This window comes from Canis lupus, chromosome 21 (assembly GCF_011100685.1).
Source record: "Canis lupus familiaris isolate Mischka breed German Shepherd chromosome 21, alternate assembly UU_Cfam_GSD_1.0, whole genome shotgun sequence".
NCBI classification, from domain to species: domain Eukaryota; kingdom Metazoa; phylum Chordata; class Mammalia; order Carnivora; family Canidae; genus Canis; species Canis lupus.
Window position 1 is genome coordinate 21,283,141 of NC_049242.1, and position 25,254 is coordinate 21,308,394.

Consider the following 25,254-nt stretch of genomic DNA (forward strand, 5'->3'; position numbering starts at 1 on the left):
AGAGAGAGAGAAGCAGAGACAGGCAGAGGGAGAAGCAGGCTCCATGCACCGGGAGCCTGACGTGGGATTTGATCCCGGGTCTCCAGGATCACGCCCTGGGTCAAAGGCAGGCGCCAAACCGCTGCGCCACCCAGGGATCCCTAAACTGAGGTTTTTAAAATAGAAACTAGTATTTCTAAGTTCATGAGTCAAAGTCCATGATCCTCAAACTGGCTGGCTTGTTGGGTAGCCTGCCACTGTTCAGTCCACTCGGCTGGTGTAATGGGAGTAACTATCACAAGCTCATCACCAAGCAGCACTTAAATTACCTGACAATTTATCAATTGTTTATTACATAGGTTTTTTTTTTAAAGATTTTATTTATTTATTCATGAGAGACACAGAGAGGCAGAGACACAGGCAGAGGGAGAAGCAGGCTCCATGCACCGGGAGCCCGATGTGGGACTCAATCCCAGGGCCTCAGGATCACGCCCTGGGCCAAAGGCAGGCGCTAAACCACTGGGCCACCAGGGCTGCCCTATTACATAGATCTGATCTCACCCCATATTTTCTTTATTTTTAAAAGGTTTTATTTATTTATTCATGAGAGACAGAAGCGGGGGGGGGGGGGGGGGAGGCCAGAGACACAGGCAGAGGGAGAAGCAGGCTCCATGCAGAGAGCCCAATGTGGGACTCGATCCCAGGTCTCCAAGATCAGGCCCTGGGCACTAAACCGCTGAGCCACCCGGGCTGCCCTCACCCCATATTTTCTTTATTTTCAGTTCTAACCCTGATAATGGAATTACCTTTGAAGAGAAATACACTTAACCTTATAGCCAGAACTTCTAAATGAAAAGTAGCCTCATAATAATAAAATAAAGCTTCTTATGGAAGAAAACTTAGGCTCTTTAACCCTAACAAGACAAAAAACTAGTTAATTCTTAAATTTTAACATTATAAAATCTTAAATGTTGCTTCAAAATCTGGAACTTTACTTTAATCATAATAATGACCAAGATTTTTTTGTATTGAAATCGAAGTCTAAAGATGGTATTTGAGCCTCAACTGACCTCAGGGTGGCAAACACCTCTGGACTTAGTTTCCTTATCTGTAAAATGAAGATTAAAAATACATGCCTTACCTACTATCTAAGGTAGCTGTTAGGATCAAATGAGAATGTGAAAAGCTTATCTCTTGACTTTGTATGGGTGCTTTGTTTTAGTTCATTAAGTAATAACTTTCTGAAAGCTACTAAGATTGTCTAGTGAAAGAAAATATTTTAGATTATATTTAAAATTTAGGAAACACCTCAAGTATGAGTGGATATATAATATACTTCCAAAAGCAACTTTCCTATTGATAGGTGACACTGCTGATGGTATCACTGTGTGAGGTAGTGGCTGAAATGTACCCTCTCTAGGTCTGTAAGCATGACTGGTCATACTTTGGTTAAAAATCCTATTCATTCAGGTGAGATTTGATATATACTCTGTTTTTAGTCCTACCTCCCTTCCCTCCTCACCCTGTGCTCTTTTCATCAAAATTATCACTTGAGATTTATATTTAATGAATCTTTTTTAATTTTACTTTTATTTTTTTAAAGATTTTATTTATTCATGAGACAGAGAGAGGCAGAGACATAGGCAGAGGAAGAAACAGGCTCCCTGTGGGGAGCCTGATGTAGAACTCGATCCCAGGACCCTGGGACTATGACCTGACCCAAAGGCAGACGCTCAACCACTGAGCCACCCAGGCATCCCATGAATCTTTTTTTAATAAAAGATTTATTTAGAGAGAGAGAGAAAGCTGGGGGCAGGGCAGAGGGAGAGAGAGAGAGAGAATCCCAAGCAGACTGCCTGCTAAGCGCAGAGCCTGATGCAGGGCTCCATCTCATGACTCTGAAATCATGATCTGAGCCGAAACCAAGAGTTGAATGCTCAACTGACTGAGCCAGGCAGGCGCCCCAGTGAGTCTTTTCTACCAGCATTTAATACACACTCAAAAGAACAAGTCTTAACTGAGAAACACAGGTTATCTCCTTTTCACAGTAATTGGTTTTGTTAAGTTCCAGTGATGACAATACAAGGCAGCTTCCTCCGAGGAAGCTAAACATTGATGAGTCCAGTGTAGCCAGTATGTTGAATATGAGGTGATAAGATATCACATAAATATCACATCCAGCTTGACAGTCCTGTAACTGAGTCTGAGTCTTGGAATAGTTACTCCCTTTTATTAATTGCATGGTGGTTATACAGCCATGGAAGGAAAAAGCTGAACATCAAAATCATCAACAATATACCTGAAAGACAAAATAGAGTAAAATAAACCATCTACGGAAGTTCAGAATCACTCAGTGATTATAATTTATGTCCCTAGAGATTTGGAAAGCAATGTTTAAAAGAATTAGCTGCATCAATTCTCCATGAAATGTGGATATTTATTAATATAACATTCTCACATTTTTCTTCAACTGTGAATCCTTAAAAACATATGTACTTGATAAAACCAGAAGGCTCTAAACAATGAACCGAAAGAATGAATAGATGTGGAGTTCTAGCTCTGGTGCTGTCACTGACCTGCTGAGTGAGAAACTCGGGACTTTGGTCTCCCTTTGCTCTTCCCTAGCAACACTGTCCCTCTGTGCCCCAGAGATGTACTGGGAGAATAAAGCAACTGAAATTGCTCTTGAGTTTTCATTTGGAATGCTCAAACATTACTTTCTCCCTTCTCTTTTTTTCATCAGTTACAATATTAATAGCTTTTAGAGCTGTATCAAGCAAAAGGTGTAAAACAAAATTTCAGTCAGTGCTAAAATTATATATCTTAAATAATACATGGGGGCCCTAGGTATCTCAGGGGGTTGAGCATCCGACTGTTAATTTCAGCTCAGGTCAAGATCTCAGGTTCCTGGGATCAAGCCCTGTGTTGGGCTCCATACAGTCTCCTTGTGAGTCTTTCCCTCTCCTTTTGTCCCCGCCCCCAAACTCCCCCCCCCGCCATGAATAAATAAAATCCTTTTTTAAAAAAGAAAATATGTAAAAAGAAAAGAGTCATATATTAGTAAATATTCATTTTTGAGGTCACACCAGTTAAATCTAGCATGTGACTATGGGTTAATTTTTCAGTGGAAAATCAGGATGGAAGGGACAGCCAGAGGGCTCAAATCACTGTCTTGAAAGGGATGTCTGCAATTAGTATTTTTATCTTAACATATTTAGGATTAAAATTCTAAGTTAGTTTAAATTCAGACTGAGTTTTTGTCACATGCAGATCTGATATTTTTTTTTACTTGTATTTGGTAACAAAGGAAACCTTAAGCATTTGGATAGCTTTAAAAGATAAAAGTCTGTCTTGCAACCAAAAGCTTTAAATGAAAAAAAAAAAAAAAAGTCGGAAACAACCTAAATGTTAACTGATCCACAAGATTTGACATTTTCTTATGAAGTCAGAGCTAGAGAATAAGACATTACATTGAAAACATTTTCCAAAAACGTAATTTCAGTTACATAGCAAATAGAATTAGCTAATTTTCATTTTATGAAATGTGTAAACTGGAGAATTAATTCTATATGCATTATTATAGTCACTTCTGTTTTGGAGAGATGGCAGAAGTCATTAGAAAAATTATAATTACCACTGCTATGAAAAGTAACAAACACAAGTACAGGTTCCAAGAATAGTTTGCTTACTCCCTGCTTCGTCAAGAATGGAAAGCTATCTTGGGACGACTCTCCTCCATCTCAGTGGCATCACCTAATGAAGCTTTAACAGGGTTTTGTTTGTCTTAACATCCCATCTTTTACTTAGCTGTGTAAAGGATTCTTGTAAAAATATAATTTTTAAAAAATATTTTATTTTACTTATTTTTAAGTAGACTCCATGCTCACTGTGGAGCACAACACAGGGCTTACATTCATGACCCTAAGATCAAGACCTGAGCTGAAAGCAAGAGTTAAGACACTTAACTGACTGAGCCACCCAGGTGCCTCTTAAGATTTCATTTTTAAGTAATCTCTACACCCAGTGTGGGGCTGGAACTCACAACCGTAAGATCAAGAGTCACATGCTCTACTGAGCCAACCAGGTGCCCCTAAAAATATAATTCATTTTTCCCATCCTTAATAGTTTGTAACTTTATTTCATTTGATGCCATTTTTTCCCCAATAGAACTGTAAGTAACTTCAATGAATGACAAAATCCAATGCCAAGCTGGAATTCAATATTCTAAAAAGTGTCATTTATTCATATATGTCCTTTATCCACATCTACTGAAGGATTACTGTATTGCTTTTCATTCCTAAATCTCTTAAAGAAGTGTAGGAACATTCTTTAAACCAAAAGCTATAAGAAATTTTAGTTAAGTCTATTTGGGAAAAGCTAGGAAATCCTTAGGCCAACAAAGAATCTTTGTATATTTTCAACAAGCCAATTCCGGCCAAAGATAATTGCTAAAAAGTTTAATCCCAATGCCATTTTTAAAAGATTCCTTGAAAAAAAAAAAAAAAAACATAAAAGATTCCTTGATGAGGAAGAAAAATATGTGCATGTTGGAATTTTGGGGGGTAAGTGGTTCCATAAAATGTTTTGGTAATGGCTACAATTAAATGTTATCTTCCTGTTTGGACTATACTAACATGAATAAAATGTAGTCTGTTTCCCCAACCCACTATTCTCTGGTCTGTACACTTCTTAAAGGGGCAGAAATGATTGCTCCTCTTTTATCTACCGTGAAACTTTTTTTTTCCAGTATGTTCTTTCAGGAAGAAGTTATTAAGTGATTTGAGCTAGAAAACATTTATTTTTTTTAAAAAGATTTTATTTATTTATTCATGAGAGACAGAGAGGCAGAGACATAGGCAGAGGGAGAGGCAGGCTCCATGCAGGAGCCCGATGTGGGACTCGATCCCAGAACTCCAGGATCATGCCTGAGCCAAAGGCAGATGCTCAACTGCTTGAGCCACCCAGATGTCCCAAGAAAACTTTTTTTAAAAAGTAATCTGTAAAAATAAAAAAAAAATTAATCTGTACACCCAACATGGGGCTCGAATTTATAACCCTGACATCAAGAGTTGCATGTTGCACTGACTGAGCCAGCCATGACTTTTTGCTTTAAGCAATGTTTTCTAGGGGTGTCTGGCTGGCTCGGTCCATACAGCATGTGACTCTTGATCTCAGGGTTGTGAGTTTGAGCCGCATGTTGGGTATAGAGATTACTTTATTTATTTTTTAAGATTTATTTATTTATTTACTCGTGATAGACACAGAGAGAGAGAGAACGAGAGGCAGAGACACAGGCAGAGGGAGAAGCAGGCTCCACGGCGGGAACCCGACGTGGGATTTGATCCCGGGACTCCAGGATCACGCCCTGGGCCAAAGGCAGGCGCCAAACGGCTAAGCCAACCAGGGATTCCCCCTAGAGATTACTTTAAAAAAAAAAAATCATAGGCATTTTACAGAAAATGTCATTCTGATTTTTTTCCTTTTAAGAATTATTTTGGAGGTGTGCCTGGGTGGCTCAGCCAGTTAAGCATTGGACTCTTGACTTCAGCTCAAGTCATGATCTCAAGGTCGTGAGATTGAGCCCTGCATCAGGATCCCCACTGGGCATGCAGCCTGCTTAGATTCCATCTCTCCCCCTGTCCCCCTACCCCTGCTTGCTCACATGCTCTCTCCCTAAAATTAATTAATTAATTAATTAAAATTCTTTTGGGAAGGCCTACCTCCATTTTAGTGTTCTTTCAAGTAATGAATGAATTTTTTTTTTTTTTTAAAGTAATCTCTACATCCAACTCATGACTCCTGAGGTCAAGAGTTGCCCACTCCTCTTACTGAGCCAGCCAGGCACCGCTGGATGAAATAATTCTTCAGTGTCATAGGCCTACTGTTAAAATTGCAGTTGGAGCACAGTATACAATGTTAATAATATATGTGGATTGCAAATATGACACCTTAAGAGAATCATTCCATATAAAAACTGTCAGTAGACCTATCCAATTAGTGACTTCATGAACTTCAATGATTAACTTCTTAAAAATTAAGACTAGAGAAAATTTAAAGAAGTTATTAGAAAACACTAGCACTCTCTAGAACTGAAAAACAGCTGCTATTGTTAGCATTTTAAAATATAGACTTTTTCTGATATTTTTCATGTTTAGGTCCACAGATACTAGTACTGAGCAAAACAGGTGCTAAATGTGAAATAAAGGCATGGAAGGTGAAGGGGAGAAGTGTGCTGGTTGTTCAAACGTATTATGCCAATGTTCCCTTCTCTATGTACCCTAATTTTTTTTTTTTTTAACAAAAATAAGGAACAAAAACCAAAATGCTAACTGTGGATAAAAAGGATGAACTAATAAAAGCCAGGCATCCTATATTCTTTTAAAATTATGATTTATAATCAGGCTTAAAAGAGGTGACTGAAAAACAAGAAATGCTAATAACTTATAGAAAGAAATGCATATTTTTTTGTTTTTTTTTTTTTAGAAATGCATATTATAAGAGGAGTTTTATATATCTGATTCAGATAGAAATAACAGGAATGCAATTATGGGTCATTTTAAAATTACACTTACTATAGTTGTCCATTGTTTCATGAGATGCTCTTTTACAGAAAGTCAAATGACCTTAATAGTACTTTATCTGGAACTCACAAATTAAAAAGAAAATTCCCTTTAGCAAGAAAGAGGTTTTTTTTTTTTTTTTTTTTGAAAGAGATATTTTTTTAACAGAAGGAATCACTCCTTAGTTTTTTTGCCCATATATCTGAGGGTTTCTTAAAGTGGTATCATACCTGAAACTGACTATCCTTAGTAATTTTATTTTTTTGAAGATCAGTTTTAAAGGATACTGCACAGATAAAGCATTACTTCAGGTATTTTCATTTTACTCATTTTATTTCTTGCACCAATTCTGGCTTTGGAAATTGACATGTTAGAGTGACATTTCCTATCATTTTAAGATACCCTAGTCTTTTAATCACATTAATAAAAATATGCTTACCTAAAGAAGGAGCGAGCCAATATACTATAAAAAATCGAAGGAATGCTTCATCAAAACACGTGAAATGTAGTGAAAGTGCCAAAGCTGGATTAAATACAGCTCCTGTTAGACTTCCTCCTGTAATACATTTTAAGCAGAGTGACACCAAACCATATATTTTACATTTTCTTGCAACTGGAAATAAAGAGGTTACAAGATATGACTGCTTTGTTTTAGGTATTTAAGTATTCTTATGCTATAATCTTCCTTTGCAGAATCACCTGGCGTATTTTAGAATATAAAAATAGATTATAGATTATAAACTGCAAAGACATTAAGAGTTTGGCTTTTTTTTTTTTTTTTTTTTGAAAAAAGATTTTATTTATTCATGAGAGAGGCAGAGACATAGGCAGAGGGAGAAGCAGGCTTCCTGTGGGGAGCTGGATGCAGGACTTGATCCCAAGACCTCGGGATCACAACCTGAGCCAAAGGCAGATACTCAACCACTAAGCCACCAGTGTCCAGGTGCCCCAGGACATTAAGAGTTTTAACCCAGTGCTTTTCCTATATATTATAGAATGCACACTGAAAATTAATCTGTTCTATTATTGTTCCTACAAGTTTATGCAACAGGAGATTTGGCTGCCCATCTTAACATTCATCAATTTAAATGAATAAACAATAATAAAAATAAAATACCCCAGGATCCTCTTGACCATAAGTATACCTTTGTGTTGAAAACAAAAGTAAAATGGACCAGTGTTATCATTGGCTCCATTTTTACTTGTCAGCAGAGCTCTAAGAAGGGACTGTGAATGGCATGTGAATTATGTCTCAAATGACTACAAAATTTTTTAAATAAAAAAAGTGATTGTGTATAGTTGTGAAAGATAGGTACAAATTCTAACTGTTGATTGCTTTTCAGGATTCATGGTCCCGCTCTGCACCCAGGTTCTCTCTCTGACGTGGATGGAGCCTAGGAGTTTAGTTCTGGCCAGACAAGCAAGAAAGGAAAAGCAGAGGAGGCTGGACTTCCAGTGGTACCAGACTGTGGCTCAGCTTTTCAGAACACACCCTAAGATTATTCCTGAGATAGTGGTATTTCTGTTGCTGCTTTCGTGTAGAAGCTTGTGCACACAGATCTGCCTCTGACTCAGCCAGAGAGCTAGATCCTGAGATCTTCACAAATTTTACCTTGACATATACCACTATAGCATGCTGTCTTTGTAAAATCCAATAAAATGGAAATTAAGTAGCCCTTTCATAGGATTTCACCAATGAGATTTAATCCTTGATAGACTAAAAACATTGAAGCTGTGTCAAGATGAAGATATTGAGCAGTGAACTAAGGTCACTCCATGGTTCAGAGCTTTTTCTAGCACACCAGCCTCACAGTATGATTCATACTCATGTCTCAGCAATAATAAATCACACCATGTCATGGGCCTTCAGAATCTCTTTTGAATAGTCAGTCTTGGAATGTTAAGCCTGCAACTGCCAAGGACCAACAGAATTCTTTGGTTGGCAGGTGGTCATTTCAGTTCAATAAAAAAATTGAGTTCCTATATGGTAGACATCATTGGCAAAAGATAAGAACTTACACAGGTCTTTAAAATACAATGTAACATGTGCTATGATAATACGTGACCTGTGTTTTTTTTTTTTTTTTTGGCACATTTAAGTAAAAATAGACTGAACCATTGCTCTCATAATTAGTTTTCTTTGGTATTCCCATTAGGTCTTTGCTATTTCCTTAGATCAGAGAACACTATCTGTCACACTTATGACCATACTAAAATTCAAGCCATTTCGCTTGCCTTATCTTTTAATCCTCACATCTCCAATAGTGCTGAGTATAACGTGGAAGCTGCCATTCCCACCAAAAGGCAGAGTTCTCCTCTCTTGAACATGGACTGGCTTTGCAACTTGCATTGACAAACAGAATGCAGCAGGAATGATGCTATGGCAGTTCAGAATATAAGTGACACTGAGTGAATTCTAGTTTCAGGTCTCAAAACACCCATGAGTTTCCACTTTTTGCTCTCTTGGAACAGTGCCCTGACCACATAAGGAAGCTGGTCTAGACTGCTAGAGGATAAGAGGCCACATGGGGAAGAACTGAGGCATCTTAGATGACAGCTGCCACCAATTGTTGAACACATGAGTGCAGCTACATTGGCTTTTCCAAACCCCCCCCCCCCCAACTCTCCAGCTATTATGGGCACATAGGAATTTCCCTTCTGATCCACAGAATCATGAAAAACAATAAATTATTATTTTAAGCAATAGTTTTAGCTAATACACAGGATGCCTGGGTGGCTCAGACAGATAAGTGTCTGCCTTGGGCTCAGGACATGATTGCAAGATCCTGGAATCCGGCCCTGTGTGGGACATCTCTGCTCAACAAGGAGTCTGGTTTTCCTTCTGTCATTCCCCCCTGCTCATGTACTCTTTCTCTCTTGGTCTCGCTCTCAAATAAGATCTTTAAAAAAAATAGCTGATACAGAAATTCATATCAGGAGTGGGTTCTGTGTCAAACGCCCAAGGGGTTCCTGAGTGGTGATGGTTAAGCATCTGAATCTTGGTTTTGTCTCAGGTCATGACATCAGGGTCCTGAGATCAAGCCTCATGTCAGGCTCTGCACTCAGCATGGAGACTACTTGGGATTCTCTCTCCCTCTCCCCCTCCCACTAATGTTTTTTCTCTCTCTCTCGCAAATAAATAAATCTTAAAAAACAAACAAACTCAAAACATGACTTTGGCTTTGACGTTTTAGACTATATAGCTCTTTGTTGGGGGCTGTCCTGTTTGTGGGATGTTTAGCAGCATCCTTGGGCCTTACTACTAGATGCCAGCACATCTGTCTTCCCCACCATTGTAACAACCAAAAATATCTCCAGACATTGCTGAATGTCTCCTGGGGCAGGGTGGGGGTGGGGTTCCTTTTGAAAACCACTGTTGTAGAGAGCTACTGATATGTGTATACAAGTAAACATATGTAGTGTTGTTTATAATGCAAAGAACTGGGGAAAACCCAAGTATCCATTCATAAGATCGCTAAATAAAGAAGCTTATTAATTTGGAATAACATTCAGTATTTTGAAATAATGAGAGAAATAGAGTTACTAATTGACATAGGTAGGTCTCCCAAGATAGCACTGAACAACTACCATTACCAAGAAAAGCAAATTGCAAAAAGTAAGGTATGATATCTTTTATGTTAACATGAACATACTTAAACAATAGTTTCTATAGGATCTGTAAGACTTATGTATAATAAATCACATAAAGAGTTTGAAGTAGATACATGCATGTGCAGAGGACTACCCTGGTGGGAAGACTAGACAGGAGAGAGGACAGGCATGGAAGATGGCAGTCAAAAGGCACTTTTAGTCTCATTGGCATTGTTTCAATTTTTAACAAAGAGAATACATTCATGCATTGTGTAATTAAACATTAATTATTTAAAAATCACCCATCAGGCATAGGACTAACAAAATATCTTTGAAAAATGTTATTTGTTGACATCTGAAGGGGAGAAGACATAATAATATATGTCTAAGAAGAGCTACCAATGGGAAGACAGAGCTGGCTGATTGTCAAGAGTCTTACAGGAGAGCACAAACTGGATGACATTACCACATTTAAAGACTGTGTCAAAGTCCAAGTGCTAAATCTGGTAATTCTAGATGCTAATGTTTCTCAATACTCCTACAGGGAATCAAATTTTCTGTGACAGAATGACAGTAGTAAAATCATAAGACTTGTGTATAAGCCAGAATGTCTGGAGCTAGCCCTTTCCAGTGAGCAGAATATTTGTGCCAGGTACTGTGCTAAGAAGTTGAAATACATTTTTCTATTCCTCATAATGGTCTTAAGAGTAGATAGTATTCTCCATTTTAAAGATGAGGAAATGAGGCCTAAATTAAGTATCTCTTTTAAGGGTACAATAAAACTCCAAACTTGTACACTTAACCCACTTAATTAATAAATAAATGTTTTGGACCTTTGTTTGAAGCTTTTTTTTTTTTCATTTGTAAATGAGTATTTCATATAGTTATTACATTAAAAGCAAATAAATATAAAGGACTTAGTTCCCTTCTCCTTCGACAAATAAACTTACCTATATTCTTCGGGATTTAGGATACCAAAAATGAATAATGAAGTAAAAATGTTAGTTTCTTCAGATAATTTATTATGCTTATTTTGAAAGCCCTTAGACATAAAATATAAAATATCCAGATATATATTATTTTTTCTACATGATTTTTATAAGTGAATAGGAGTATTTAATGTGTAACAGGTGACACAATGCTAAGACCTGGTTATATGTTATAATGAACAAAACAATTTTAGTTTCTGTATTCATAAAGCTTACTGCCTGGTAGAAGAAGACATCAGAAAACAAGTGTATAATTAAATATTCTACAAAGGAAATGAACAAGGGCAGTAATAAAGACAACTTAGATGTATAAAAAATAACAGACTTTTTTCAATGTCTGATTACTGTTGATCCTTGAACAACATGGGTTTGAAATGCACAGGTCCACTTATATGCAGGGTTTTTTTTTTAAATATAAATACAATGCAGTACTGTAAATGTATTTTCTCATGATTTTAACATTCTTCCCTCTACTTTATTGTACAAATACAGTATATAATACATACAACATACAAAATATGTGTAAATCAACCATTAACGGCAAGGCCTCCAGTCAACAGCAGGCAATTAAGTTTGGGGGGAAGCAAAAGTTATACATGGATTTTTGACTGTGTAGGAGCTCAGTGCCCCCTAACCCTTGTATGGTTCAAGGGTCAACTGTAATTAAGAATGAATGCAGGGGCTCCTGGGTGGCGCAGTTGGTGGAACATCTGATTCCAGGTTTAGGCTCAGGTTGTGCTCTCAGGGTCCTGTGATGGAGCCCTGCATCAGCTCCATGCTCACCGCAGAGTCTGCTAAAGTTTCTCTCGAACTCCCTCTGCCCCTCCCTGCTCTCTCTCTAAAATAAATTTTAAAAATGAATGCAGTTCTCTCTTACCCTGTTCATTGAACCAAATTCTCCCAAAACCTAAATTAGGGAAGATTTGCTTGAATTCTGCATTAATAGTTTTATAGCTCTAACGTGTTAATAAATCACATCCTAGGACGCAACCATGTCAAGTCAGTACCAACAGTACCTTAGAAGTTAAAAAAAGACATACCAAAGTAACTTGTAATGAGACTTGACTTATCTGAGTCTTCTTCCCCTGCCTTTCCTTCCCTATCCATTCTTAAATCCTTCCAACAAAAGCCTCTTCTCTCTCTCTGATATGACAGAAACTTGACCATTCCCAAGACAGTTCATTTATCTGGAACAACTCTTGACTAAAGTTATGACATATCCACAGAAAATAATGCGGATATGGCTTAGTGTTGCATTACCCAAAATATGTTCTCTTCTGCTACATGCTCCTAGACAAAAGGATTCCATACGTTTGAAAAACTGTTCCACATCCTCCTTTTGGAGTTTCACAATATGTAGCAGCATAGTAAATAAAGGCTCTGTACTGTCTTAACATTAGAAAATCTGTTTAATCCAGCGTTTGCCAAATTTACTTGGCAACAGAATCCTTTTGTAACTTGAAATTGTTTGAAATTGTGGTAAAGTATATATAATATAAAACATGTCATTTTAACCATTTTTCAGTGTATATTCAGTGACATTAATTACATCCACAATATTCAACTATCACCACAATTTCCAAAACTTTTCCATCACTCCAAAAAGAAACTCTGTACTCTGCACCCATTAAAGATTAAGTCCCTGGACTCCTCCCTACCTCCTAGTCCCTTGGTAACATCTATTATACTTTCTGACTCTATGAATTTGCCCATTCTGGATTTTTAAAAAAATTTTATTTATTAATGAGAGACACAGAGAGAGGGAGAAAGAGAGCGCGGCAGAGATACAGGCAGAGGAGAAGCAGGCTCCATGCAGGGAGCCCGACGTGGGACACCAACCCAGGTCTCCAGGATCAGGCCCTGGGCCGAAGGCGGCGCTAAACCGCTGAGCCACCCGGGCTGCCCATTCTGGATTTTTTTTATATAAGTGAAGTCCTGCAACATTTGTTTGTCCCTTTGTGTCTGGCAAGTTCCGTCCATGCATGCTGTGGTGTTATCAGAACTCAATTCCCTTTCATGGCTGAATAATGTTCAATTGTATGTACATATTTTTGTTACTTTTGAGGATCACAGTGTAAAAAAGCTGATAATGAAATGAGATTAAGCCTTAGTGTCAGTTTGAACCATGATTCCAGCACATTCTAGCTGTGTGATATTGGACAAGTCCTTTCACGTTTATGAGCCTCACTTTATTTAAAATGGTAATAATGTATTCATTAGTGAGTTTTTCTAAGGATTAACTAAGATAACTCATAAATTTCCTATGTGCTTATTAGTATATTACCCAATGAATATTCTTATCTCCCTTACATTGGCAGAAAAGGAAGATCATAATAGATTATCAATTTCTGTAACAGTAGCAATCCACAATTGTCTATTAGGTTCTGCCATGGAAACAGTCTCGGCGCTGTCCAATACTGCACCCACTAGCCAAGTGTGGCTACTGACCACTTGAAATGTGGCTGAGGAACCGAATATTTTAGTTAATTTAAATGTAAATAACTAGGGCAGCCCAGGGAGCTCAGTGGTTTAGCACCTGCCTTCAGCCCATGGCCTGATCCTGGGAACCCAGGATGGAGTCCCGCATTGGGCTCCCCGCATGGAGCCTGCTTCTCCCTCTACCTGTGTCTCTGCCTCTCTCTGTGTGTGTCTCTCATGAATAAATAAATAAAATCTTAAAAAAACAATAGTCTTTTAAAAAAATAAATAAATAAATGTAAATAACCACATGTAGGAAGTGGCTTCCAAATGGGCCAGCTCAAGTTGGGACAAGAGCAGTGGTTCTCAACTCTGGTTTCATACTGAGAATACCTGGAAAACTTTAAAATACACCATTAATTATAAAAGTACAGAGCATAACTTTTTTGCAAGGGATGATTATCTTCATAAATGGGGGCATGTTTCTGCTTTAGCCCAAACCTAAAACTTTAATAAATAAGTAACTATACACCAACCCCTCAAATATACATAAATCCTTCCCTCTCTCCTATACCCTTTATTTCCATCTGTGTATACACAAAGAATAGTACTAGATCTAATGGATGAAAGATGGATAGAAAAATCTTTCATTTTTATCCTGGGAAGTCAAGCAAATGTTTAGAAGCCCTTACTCTGAGGTTTGCTTCTACTCATAGTCTCACTTTCAGTGGGTAGAAGATAGACCATTACAACTAATTTCCTTTTATTAGATACCTGTCTCTAAAACATTGTATATAGTCCCAATGAAGCTACTTTGTGGCAATCATTTAAAATGACACATTCCATCATTAAACTTGTTTTTTGGATTTCCTAGTCCCCTTTAGGATATCTAGGGTATCCACTGCATCTGAGATCTTGTCAAAGTAAACAAATGGTTTGCATGAAATTAACAGATTTCTTGAGTTACTTGTTTTTTTTTACAACTTTATTTTTTTTTTTTAATTTATTTATGATAGGCACACAGTGAGAGAGAGAGACAGAGACATAGGCAGAGGGAGAAGCAGGCTCCATGCACCGGGAGCCCGACGTGGGATTCGATACCGGGTCTCCAAGATCGCGCCCTGGGTCAAAGGCAGGCGCTAAACCGCTGCGCCACCCAGGGATCCCGAGTTACTTGTTTTTTAAAAAGCATCTTTAATTTCAAGCAAGTTTTAATTTAATTTTTATTTTTTTTAAAGAATTTCTTTTTTTTAAATTTTTATTTATTTATGATAGTCACACAGAGAGAGAGAGAGAGAGAGGCAGAGACACAGGCAGAGGGAGAAGCAGGCTCCATGCACCGGTAGCCTGACGTGGGATTCGATGCCGGGTCTCCAGGATCGCGCCCCGGGCCAAAGGCAGGCGCCAAACCGCTGCGCCACCCAGGGATCACCAAGTTTTAATTTTAAAACACATCTTTTGTGTTAGGCCACTTAGACGTTCATTTATAACTCAAGATTAATTAAGAAATGACTTTAAGAAATTTTGTAGAAAAAGAACTAAGACAAAACTACAGAATACTCCTTATTCTTACTATAAACCAATCAAATAGTCTATGCCTTACATTGGAAGGCACTTTTTAAACTCATGATCATTTTTCAGTCAGAGTGTCAGGTTGGCATAAGGAAAGAGATAGTTGATAAGTTATCTTTCCTCTCTACCATTAAAACAATCCCTTTGCAGGATATTTGAACCTTTGGCAATATTTCAGTATTTCTCAGTTTCAGCACAGAAATGGCTCCTGTTGCTGGGTATTCAAAAAAAGCACTCAATAGAGAGGATCTATATGTCTGCACAACTGGTAAAGAACAGGCTGCAAAATGGTTAGAAAAATGGGGATACCAATATAGACAAATCGCAGAAGTATGGGTATCAAATGTTTCTTGGTAAAGAACTTAGCGCCTCAAGTCACAGAGGCTCCGGACATGCCAAATGTTTTGTGGGAATAACAAACCTGCATAGACCAAAAAGGTGATGAGTGCTGCCAGCAGGTGGATACGAAGCTTGGTTCGGATCTCCTGGAAGTGCAACAGAGCGCTGTGGAAAATAAAGGAGCAGATGGCTTCTGTGATGACCGCTTTGGGCAAGTCGACTTGAATAGGATTTCTGCAAGCGAAGGTCCTCTCGTTGAGGTGGTACTTGGTCAGCCCCAGGCCCCAAAGGGCGCTTATGCAGTATCTGCTGCACAGGGCACCAATCAGCTGAGCCAACAGCCTAATCGCACCGGTCTCGGGGGACATTCCCCCCAGCAACATCTGCATCATCACGCCGCACGGGTTGGTAGAGGTGCCCACCAGAGTCAGGCCGTGCACCAGCGAAAAGAAGTAGGTTAGCGTTAGCGGCCAGGTGGGGTGCACGGGTTCCTGCTCGCTCAGCAGTTGCAGCTCATGGGTGCAGCAGCAGAGCTGGAAAGTGGCCAGAAACTCCAAGACGAAGGTGTGGGCCATCATGAACCTGTGCAGCCGCTGCCGGGTGACCACGCGGGCCAACCCCATCAACAGCACGAGCGACAGCATCAGCCCCAGCGAGGTGCAGGTGTCCTGCCCCGGGGGCCAGAGGCCCCACAGCGCGGTCATGGCTCGCTCTGGGCCAGCCTAGGTTGCCTGCTGGGCTCTAGAAGCAGCAGCTTCGGGGCGGGAGTCCCAAGTCCTAAGTCCGCAGCCCCGCCCCCGTCCTCACGCCCCGGGGCGGACCGACTCGAGGCCAGCGGGCGGCCCCGGGCGTCAAGCTGGAGGTCTCCTCCCCGCTCCCCGGCCCGGAGCGAGGGTGTTGGGACCAGAGCCGAGAAGGAGACGAGGGGAAGGGCGCAAGGGAAGCTCTGCTGGGGGCCGGCTGGAGGGCCAACGGTCAGCAGGGGTCGTGGAGTCGGACGCGCACATGTCCCCGCCGCCTCCCTCAGGGACTGGAACCCCGCGCGGGTCTCACGGGGCGCGGAGGGGGGCGGGGGGAGGGGTCGCCGCGCGCCCGGTCCACTGCGCATGCGCACGAGGACCCGTGAGCCCTTGCGAGCGGCTCGACCGGGGCTCCCAGGACCCCGGCCCCTGCGCCTGGCGGCGGGGTCGCGTCCGCTGCTCTGGGGCCGCTGCTCTGAGGGGGACACCTTGAAGGTTTCTTCTTCCCGGCTCCTAATGAAACGGTAAAACCGTCCGGCTGGAAACATTCCTAGAGATGATCTCGCCGACCACCTCGTTTTTATTAACGGGACGATGGAGAAGACGGGAGGCGACGGAGGTAGGACTCCGGAGTCGAACGAGCCGGGGTTTGACCCGTGCGAGCAAGGGCGCGCGACCGGGTTTCCTCGAGCCATGGTTTTCTTGGTCTGCCTCCTAGAGTTGGTCGTACGCCCCCCCTCAGCGATTTGTTTTAGAAGGCATGAGGAAAAAGTAAATAAATAAAAGGCATGAGGACACTACGCCGAGAGGCGAGCACGGAGAAAGCGTTCGGTGAGTACGACTGTGTCTGACGGCGCCGGAGCCCGCGGCCCTTGCCCCCGCCGCCCACTCCCCAGCAGGCTGCGGCGCCCCCTGTGGGCGAGCTGGGAGGGAGCGTCAGGGATTCCTCCGACGCTGCCTGGTTTGGTGCTCATGCCGTAGACACCAAGGTTGGGGGGTTGGGGGGGTGGGGTGGGGGTGTCAGATGCCTCCGCCCTCTCCCTCCTCAGTTTTGCCTCCACCGGGTTGTGTGGACCGAGCGTTCACGTTTCCTAGGGCTGGAGAGAAGGGAGAGAGAACAAGAATCAGAGGAATAATTAGGCCGAGCTTCAAGTGATAGGGAGCTTTGGGCAGGCGTTCTTGTTGATTCTCTTCAGCTTCCCTCCCCAGTCTCAATTGTCCTTTTGTTAACTAATGAAAGTTCTCTTTATGACTCCCAATTTTTGTAGTGCCAATAGACATCTTCTGAATTAAAAAAATAAACACTTGCACAAAGCTCACAGACTACGTAGAGAAATGAAGAAGATCTTTCCTCTTTCCAGTATTGGTGCCTGGCCAGAAATTTACTGTATATTAAAGTTATTTTTTAGTTACTGTTGTCGAAAGAAGTTGCTTCTAATTTAATCCTGTGAGTATAACCCTTTCATTGTTCCCCTTTACTAAAAGTCGCTTGAAGATTAATGTGAATATATTTCATTTACTGCTCTGCTGATAATTCACTTTCACTAGCAAGAGCCATGTAGAAAACTTAGTCTTTTGGACTTTAATTAGAACTTTTATTTTATTGGGACGCCTGGATGGCTCAGTGGTTGAGCGTCTGCTTTTGGCTCAGGGCGTGATCGGAGGGTCTCGGATCGAGTTCCACATCGGGATCCCTGCAGGGAGCCTGCTTCTCCCTCTGCCTGTGTCTCTGCCTCTCTCTCTGTGTGCCTCTCTTGAATAAATAAAATCTTTTTATTTTATTTTTATTTATTTACGATAGTCACAGAGAGAGAGAGAGAGGCAGAGACACAGGCAGAGGGAGAAGCAGGCTTCATGCACCGGGAGCCCGACGTGGGATTCGATCCCGGGTCTCCAAGATCGCGCCCTGAGCCAAAGGCAGACGCTAAACCGCTGCGCCACCCAGGGATCCCGAATAAATAAAATCTTAAAAAAAAATTTTTTTTTGCAGTATGATTAAAGATTTTAATATTATATGTTATCATTAAAAAGATTAATTAAACAATTAGACATTGTTTCAATTAGAGAACAAGAGCAGAGTAAACTCAATTACTTGTAATTGAGTATTTCACATCACATAAATCAGTCTCTGTTTTCAGAAACAAGAAATCATCTCCTAATTCCTTCAGCAAAAATGATTGTTGATATAATTGACAGTGCTGCATCTTGCAAACCCATATATCAAAATGCCAATTCCCAAGACCAGTATCTTCATGAGAAAGAATGACTCTTACACAGGTTGAGAAGAGTATGGCTTCCCCTGCTACTTTGGCCCAAATTTAACCACTTTTCTTCTAGGCATTATACAATTCTGGCCAAGAAAAAATACAAACTTACTTTAAAGTGACCAAGTAGTTACTAAAGGAAAATTCTTTTTTACAGAGGAAATTCAGTTGATAAGGACAGAAGAATGATGGATTTTTTTAAAAGATTTTATTTATTTATTCATGAGAGACAGAAGGCAGAGACATAGGCAGAGGGAGAAGCAGGCTCCTCGCAGGGAGCCCAATGTGGCACTCGATCCTGGAACTCTGGGATCATGCCCTGATCCAAAGGCAGATGCTCAACTGCTGAGCCACCTAGGTGTCCCAGAAGAATGCTGGATTTAGAAAATCACCAATTTGCAACCCCTAATGAATTTAAATAGAACTACACAATTCATGGATATAAAAAAGTTGAAGACTATTGGTAAATTTAAGATTGGTCACTAACCAATCTTAACATCATTCAAAGTGGAACAATCATACATTATATGCCTCAAGTACAGAGCAACATTTAGGCAAATTTTGCCTAAGGAAAAAAAAATAAAAGAAGCTAAGTCTAATTGAACATTTTTTTTTTTAAAGATTTATTTGAGACAGAGAGAGAGCCCGCACATGAATAGGGGGAGGGGCAGAGGGAAAAGCAGATTCCCCACTGAACAGGGAGCCTGATACAGAGCTTGGTCCCAGGGCCCTGGGATCCTGACCTGAGCCAAAGCAGATGCTTAAACCTACTGAGCCACTCAGGTGCCCCTCTAATCAAACATTTAAATATAACTATCAGTTTACAGGAAGTGCAGGAAATAGAGGAACAAGTTAAATGACACCATGTAGAAACTATCAGTCAAATTCACATCGTGGGACATTCCACAGAACAAATGATTTGACTTTCCAAATAATTAATAACTGTCAGCTAGTAGGGCCTAGAAGATAGTACACCCCAGTAACCATGAGCACTCCAAGTGTCCAGATCTTGGTTACTAATTACATTATCTAGTAAAAGGAACCAGGGTTCCTTAGAGAAATGGCTGATTCAAGGACTGGGGCAGGAAACATGGAGGATAAGCCTGGAGCATCTTACTATGCCAGAAAGCAAAAGTCCTAAAACTAAAAAAAATAATAATTAAAAGATGGAGGTATGTCAGGAGGGACACAAGAGACAATGGAAAGCTGGCCAAAATTAGACAATTTGAACAAGATAAAGTAGTTTTGGATTATAATTCAAATTCTAAAGTAAACCTCCGTGAAGCTGTACTTTTATACATAAATCATTGAATAAGGATGTTGAGCACAGTTCTTTGTTAAGTGTAGACAATGCATATTGACTTCCTTTCAAAGAGAATAGTATAGGGAGGTATGGTGGGGGGGGGAGAGGAAAAAGAAGTTTTGCAGTGGAAAAACCTGACAAACACTACCTTAGCTAGACAATCAAAGTTAGTATCAACAGTGATGTCATGTTGACAGTTGTACTTTGATAGGGTGTAGTGAGAATGACACTTATGTGGTTTTTCCTTTCCAAAATGCATAACCCCAATACAATCATGAGAAAAACATCAGAGAAATCCTAACTGAGGGGCACTCTACAAATGACCCTACTAATACACAAAATTGCTAAAGTCATAAGAGAAGTGTGAGAACCTCATAGCCTAGAGGAGCCCAAGGAGATTGGATGACTAAATGTAATATAGTGTCTTGGAGTACCTGGCTGGCTCAGTTGGAGAAGCATGTGACTTGATCTCAAGGTTGTGAGTTAAGAGATAACTTAAATTTAAAAAATAATAAATGTGGGCAGCCCTGGGTGGCTAAGCAGTTTAGTGCTGCCTTCAGCCCAGGGTCTGCCACGGTCTGCCTGATCCTGGAGACCCGGGATCGAGTCCCGCGTCGGGCTCCCTGCATGGAGCCTGCTTCTCCCTCTGCCTGTGTCTTTCCCTCTCTCTCTGTGTCTCTCATGAATAAATAAATAAAATCTTTAAAAATAAATAAATAAAAATAAAAAATAATAAATATAATGTAGTGTCTTGGATGGGATCTTTGGATAACAAAGGACATTAGGTAAAAATTAAGGAAGCCTGAATTAAATAGTAGCATAATAATATTGGTTCATTAATTATGACATGTTACATTGTAATGTAAGATGTTAATAATAGAGAAAACTGTGGGGCATGTAGGAACTCTGTACTGTGCAACTTTTCTGTAAATCTATAACTTTTTGTTCATCTCTAGCTGAAATTTTAAAATTACTAAAAATAAAATATCACAGACACAGACTAGGAGTTGGTATTAATTCTTTTTTTTTTTTTTTTTTTTTTTTTTTTAGTAGAATTGAAACACCAGGTGGTTTTAGCAGAGTCTGAGTTGGCACTGACGATTCTGGTTATGAAAATCAAAACCATTAAAAGTCTTAGCACTGGACCTCCATAGCTGTGGAGCAGGCACTTGGGGGCACCAGCCACTGCTGAGTGCTTTGGGCAGCTATCAGAAGCCCATCTGCCCTTTAAGCCTCAACAGAACAGAGGGACTTCTACACAGAGGTGGAGCTGGAGCAGGCAGGAAGAAAATGGTGGTGAAGACAACTATTCTGCAGGTGCACTTGGAGGCTTCACAAAACCATTTGGGGAGAGATAAGGAAGTTTGACTTTTCTGCAGAATGAATGGATGCAGAGCCAAAGAATTACTGTTTTGCAACTGTTGCTGCAGCTCTTTATTTACTGTAAAGGATGATGTTGCCTAACAAACAGGTCTACAAGGGAAGAGCATTTATTGCTAAGGTATCTCTGAAGCTCTTTAAAATCTATTAAAGATAAAATGTAAAATATAAAAATATATAAAATATGTACACATACTCCAAATACAATTTAATAACCTGAGTCAAAAAGTGTATTTTTTAATATAAAGGTTAAAATTAAGTTAGTACACAGATGTCAGAAGTCCTTTCATTATAACTAATCTGTTAGAAATATAAACCTCGATCAACTGACTTTTCAACATCCTTTTGTCTTTAATGATGAGACTGTGGTTTGAATGTATGTCTAAGTTTCCGGTGTTGAATTTAACTGGACAGACTTGCTTCTTACCAGGATTAGCAACTCTTTGAATTCTAGTTATGTAGCTACCTCTTTCTGAATTTCACTCCACCTACCTTTCTTACTATTCCCTTTTTGGTCCTCAACTGCCTATTTAATATTTACTCAATTTTTCTTATAGTGTGTATTATGACTAGCTCTCACATGTTAAAAATGAGATTTGAATTTTTTAGTAGGATAATTTCTCTTTCATCTCTAAATGTGAACGAAATCTAGCTGGACCTATCAAGATAGACCCTAACTCCAGAACAAGACTTGTTCAATGAAGATTATGGACAGAATAACTGATAGGCTTTTATTACCATGGAGTCTTCATTCATTCAACAAATGCTTATTGAGAATTAGTTAGGTGCCAGACAGTACGCTAGGCACTGTAACATAGCAATGAATAAATACTATCTCTTTACTCTTGGTGCTTAAGCTGTTAAGAAAGACAGAATAATATAAAACAATGTTTAAGTATTATGCATATTAAGATAGGAGAATATTGAACTCTTATCCCTAAAACTATGGTTTTTAATCTTTTAGATGGAGCAAGTCATAGATTCCTTGAATTTGATCAATGTCCTAGACCTTTGCCCCAGAAAACAAACATACCCCAAAAATCTTGCCAATAATTTCAAGTTGTTCATGGGTCTTTTGAAACCTTTCCATGAGCTCTGGGTTTAGAATTCCTACCCTAAATGATAAACACCAAAATCAGATGAGACCAGAAGCAGAAATCCTAAGATATTTGAAGGGGAAGATAAGACTAAATGCTGAGGAGTAAGAGCAGCAAGAATGAAAAATAAGTTTCCACAGCTTATCTTACATGTGTTATCTTCAGATAACACAAATAATGTTTCCTGGAACAATCCACTACGGAGGACTCAATGCCCTACCAAGTGAACATTGCCCTGCCACACAAGAACACCTTAGGAAGCTACCAACTCCTTCACCTTTGCTCTTGTGCAACATGATGGGTGGTAAGATGTGCTACAGATTAAAACTAAGCAGGGTAAAGGGGATGAACAATTACTAGGGTTTTGTGTGTTTGTGCTACTTCACATAGTTCTACAGAATGTTAAGGAAGCTGTCTGATAAGGTGATATTAGAAAAAATTATAGAAGTAAGAGCAAATCATGTGGTTTTCTGGGGGAACCTTTCAAAGGGAGCAGCAAAAGGGGGGAGACCAGAGGGCAGAGCAGAATGATGAATGTGGAAGAATGGTGGGAAATGGGGTGAGAGAGGGAGTTCCAGTAGGTGGGTCAGGTCCCCAGGGTAGGGATGAAAGGATCAGGGATAAGGGATAAGGAGAATATGATGGGACCAGACTCTGACAGAGTCATAGAATGAATGCTGTTAGTAATGGAAAAATTGCTCAGTGGGACGTCTGGGTGGCTCAGTGGTTGAGTGTCTGCCTTTGGCTCAGGGTGTGATCCTGGGATCCCAGGATCAAGTCCCACATCGGGCTCCCTGCATGGAGCCTGCTTCTCCCTCTGCCTGTGTCTCTGCCTCTCTCTCTCTGTGTCTCTCATGAATAAATAAATAAAATCTAAAAAAAAAAAAAAAAAAGAAAAAAAAATTGCTCAGTGAAACCCAGCAGGTGTTTTTGCATTGCCATACCCAGCAGGTGTTTTTGCATTGCCATACCCACAACAGCACAAATGCTGAAGTGGAGAAGTGGTTAACCATATTGGGTAGTGTAGAGAGACTTACCCAGCCTTGTGTTATCAAGGTAAGTGTCCGTGTATGTAAATGTGGACACCCACTCTGTGTGTGTGTGTGTGTGTGTGTGTGTGTGTGTGTGTGAGGGAGGGAGGGAGTGGGGATACAGTAGAGTCAGGAAACTGAAAGAACAATGGGGAAAATACTTAAGGAAGTGGGTAGAAAACAGAAGGCTAGGGTATCTTCAGAAATAGAGGAAAGAAAAGGATCAGGAAAGAAGGGAAGGGAGTAGGAACCAATACATGTCAAAGCCCACAGTTTGTCAGGATCCTTACATATATATCTTAACTTGGTTTTAAAGCAACAGAGTGAGATGAGTGTAAATTGACAAGGTGATACATTGCTAGTAAAAAAGCAGGAGGGGCAACTATTATTTTGTCTTCAGTTATTACCTATTTTCTTATGTTGCTGTATTGATTCACTCCTAATGTTATATTTAGAGAAACAAAATGATATTACAGTTAGGAAGACAACAACAGTGCAAAGTGGCAGGCACAACTTAAAAAAAAAGTGGCAGGCACAGTTAGAATTTTGCTTATTGGGCTCTCACTGTTGGATTACACATCTGGCTTTACAAAAAATGCCACAAGATGGCAGCATCCTACTTGTTGGTTTGAGAACCACTTCTGTTCCATGCAAAACTGTTCAGTATAAAAATATTGAATAAAAAGTAATGTATTGGGGGCAGCCCCGGTGGTGCAGCGGTTTAGCGCCACCTGCAGCCCAGGGTGTGATCCTGGAGACCCGGAATCGAGTCCCACGTCAGGCTCCCTGCATGGAGCCTGCTGCTCCCTCTGCCTGTGTCTCTGCCTCTCTCTCTCTCTCTCTCTCTCTCTCTCTCTGTGTGTGTGTCTCTCATGAATAAATAAATAAAATCTTAAAAAAAAAAAAAGTAATGGTTATAGTCCACATTTAGAAACTGACCCAGGGCAGCCCGGGTGGCTCAGCGGTTTAGCGCCGCCTTCGGCCCAGGGTGTGATCCTGGAGACCCGGGATCGAGTCCCACGTCGGGCTCCCTGCATGGAGCCTGCTTCTCCCTCTGCCTGTGTCTCTGCCTCTCTCTCTCTCTCTGTGTCTCTCATGAATAAATAAATAAAATCTTTATAAAAAAAAAAAAAAAAAAGAAACTGACCCATCTTGCCCACAGATACTTGTTGAGAAATAGAGTAAAAGCCCCTAAGTTCACAGAAGTACATCCATTCATAAGCATTAGGATCTTGACCTTTGCCTCCAAGTAAGCAGGATGTAAGAAATGATTGATTTCTAATCTGTGTGGGAGTTATGGGAAATGGTAGAATGTAGTGGTCAAGCTTCCTTTTGAGACATCAGAGAGAGATGTGTTAAAATTGTAGCTTTGATACTTAACTACATGGTATTAAGCAAATAAAAATCTTTCTAAACTTATTTCTTCATCTTTAAAATATCTACCCCTTTAAGTTTATTGTGAATATTAACACAAAAAAAAGCTCTTGGTGAATGCTTGACACTTAGCACTTAATATGTACTATCCATTGAGAAAATTGATGTGATTTGATGTTGGGTTTTTGAGCAAATGGCTAAGAAAGAATTCTTGAGACAGTTGGTGCAAAAAGATGGTTTGATTATAGCATGGGGACGAGACTCTCGGGCAGAAAGAGTTGCTCCTACAAAGTATGAAGGGTGACTGATTATATATTTTAAGTTTTGTGGAGGGTGGGGAGGGAGAGATGTAGGTTTCTAAGGAATTTTTGTATGCTGAAAACAGGGTCTTACAGGATTTTGAAGATTTAGCTATTGTCAAGGTAAGATTAGTCTTTAATGAAACATAGTGATTAAGGCATTAAGGCAGCCTTGAACTCCTTGAGGAATATCACGTTCTGCATGTCTCAGGTGTCAGTGGACTGCATGCTGTCAGGAGATTTAATTTAAACTGCATTTTTCTTGTCTTTGTTCTCCTCATCAGCCATTATATATTAATTTTATAATAATTTTATATA

At 40.1% G+C, this 25,254-nt stretch overlaps 1 protein-coding gene and 1 long non-coding RNA gene across 6 annotated transcripts; one reads left to right on the forward strand and one right to left on the reverse strand.

Moving 5' to 3' along the window:
• Window positions 1-1,946: 1,946 nt before the first annotated feature.
• On the reverse strand, window positions 1,947-16,509 carry AQP11 (aquaporin 11). 3 transcript variants are annotated; one of them, XM_038568516.1, is made up of 3 exons: window positions 15,531-16,509; window positions 6,979-7,095; window positions 1,947-2,278 (listed from the first exon to the last, which is right to left on the reverse strand). In XM_038568516.1, exons 1-3 carry the CDS (start codon window positions 16,150-16,152, stop codon window positions 2,199-2,201), a joined length of 819 nt encoding a protein of 272 aa, XP_038424444.1. In that variant the 5' UTR covers window positions 16,153-16,509; the 3' UTR covers window positions 1,947-2,198. The 3 variants fall into 3 exon arrangements, with proteins under 3 accessions (XP_038424444.1, XP_038424446.1, XP_038424445.1); XM_038568518.1 differs by lacking the exon at window positions 6,979-7,095; XM_038568517.1 differs by lacking the exons at window positions 1,947-2,278; window positions 6,979-7,095 and adding an exon at window positions 8,611-8,917.
• A 46-nt stretch (window positions 16,510-16,555) lies between these two features.
• On the forward strand, window positions 16,556-21,466 carry LOC111091522. Of its 3 annotated transcripts, XR_005375624.1 has the most exons (4): window positions 16,556-16,807; window positions 16,907-17,019; window positions 17,457-17,635; window positions 20,806-21,466. It is a non-coding gene; the product is annotated as an uncharacterized LOC111091522 (long non-coding RNA). The 3 variants fall into 3 exon arrangements; XR_005375623.1 differs by having other exon boundaries at window positions 16,556-17,019; window positions 20,809-21,466; XR_005375622.1 differs by having other exon boundaries at window positions 16,557-17,019.
• The last annotated feature ends 3,788 nt before the right edge of the window (window positions 21,467-25,254 follow it).

Coding starts and splice junctions, on each gene's coding strand:
- AQP11 (XM_038568516.1), bottom strand. CDS start 16,152: ATGACCGCGCTGTGGGGCCTCTGGCCCCCGGGGCAGGACACCTGCACC. Junction 7,096..15,530: donor CACCTTTTTGGTCTATGCAG/GTTTGTTATTCC, acceptor AATGTATTACAG/GAGGAAGTCTAACAGGAGCT. Junction 2,279..6,978: donor TTGGCTCGCTCCTTCTTTAG/GTAAGCATATTT, acceptor TTTGTCTTTCAG/GTATATTGTTGATGATTTTG.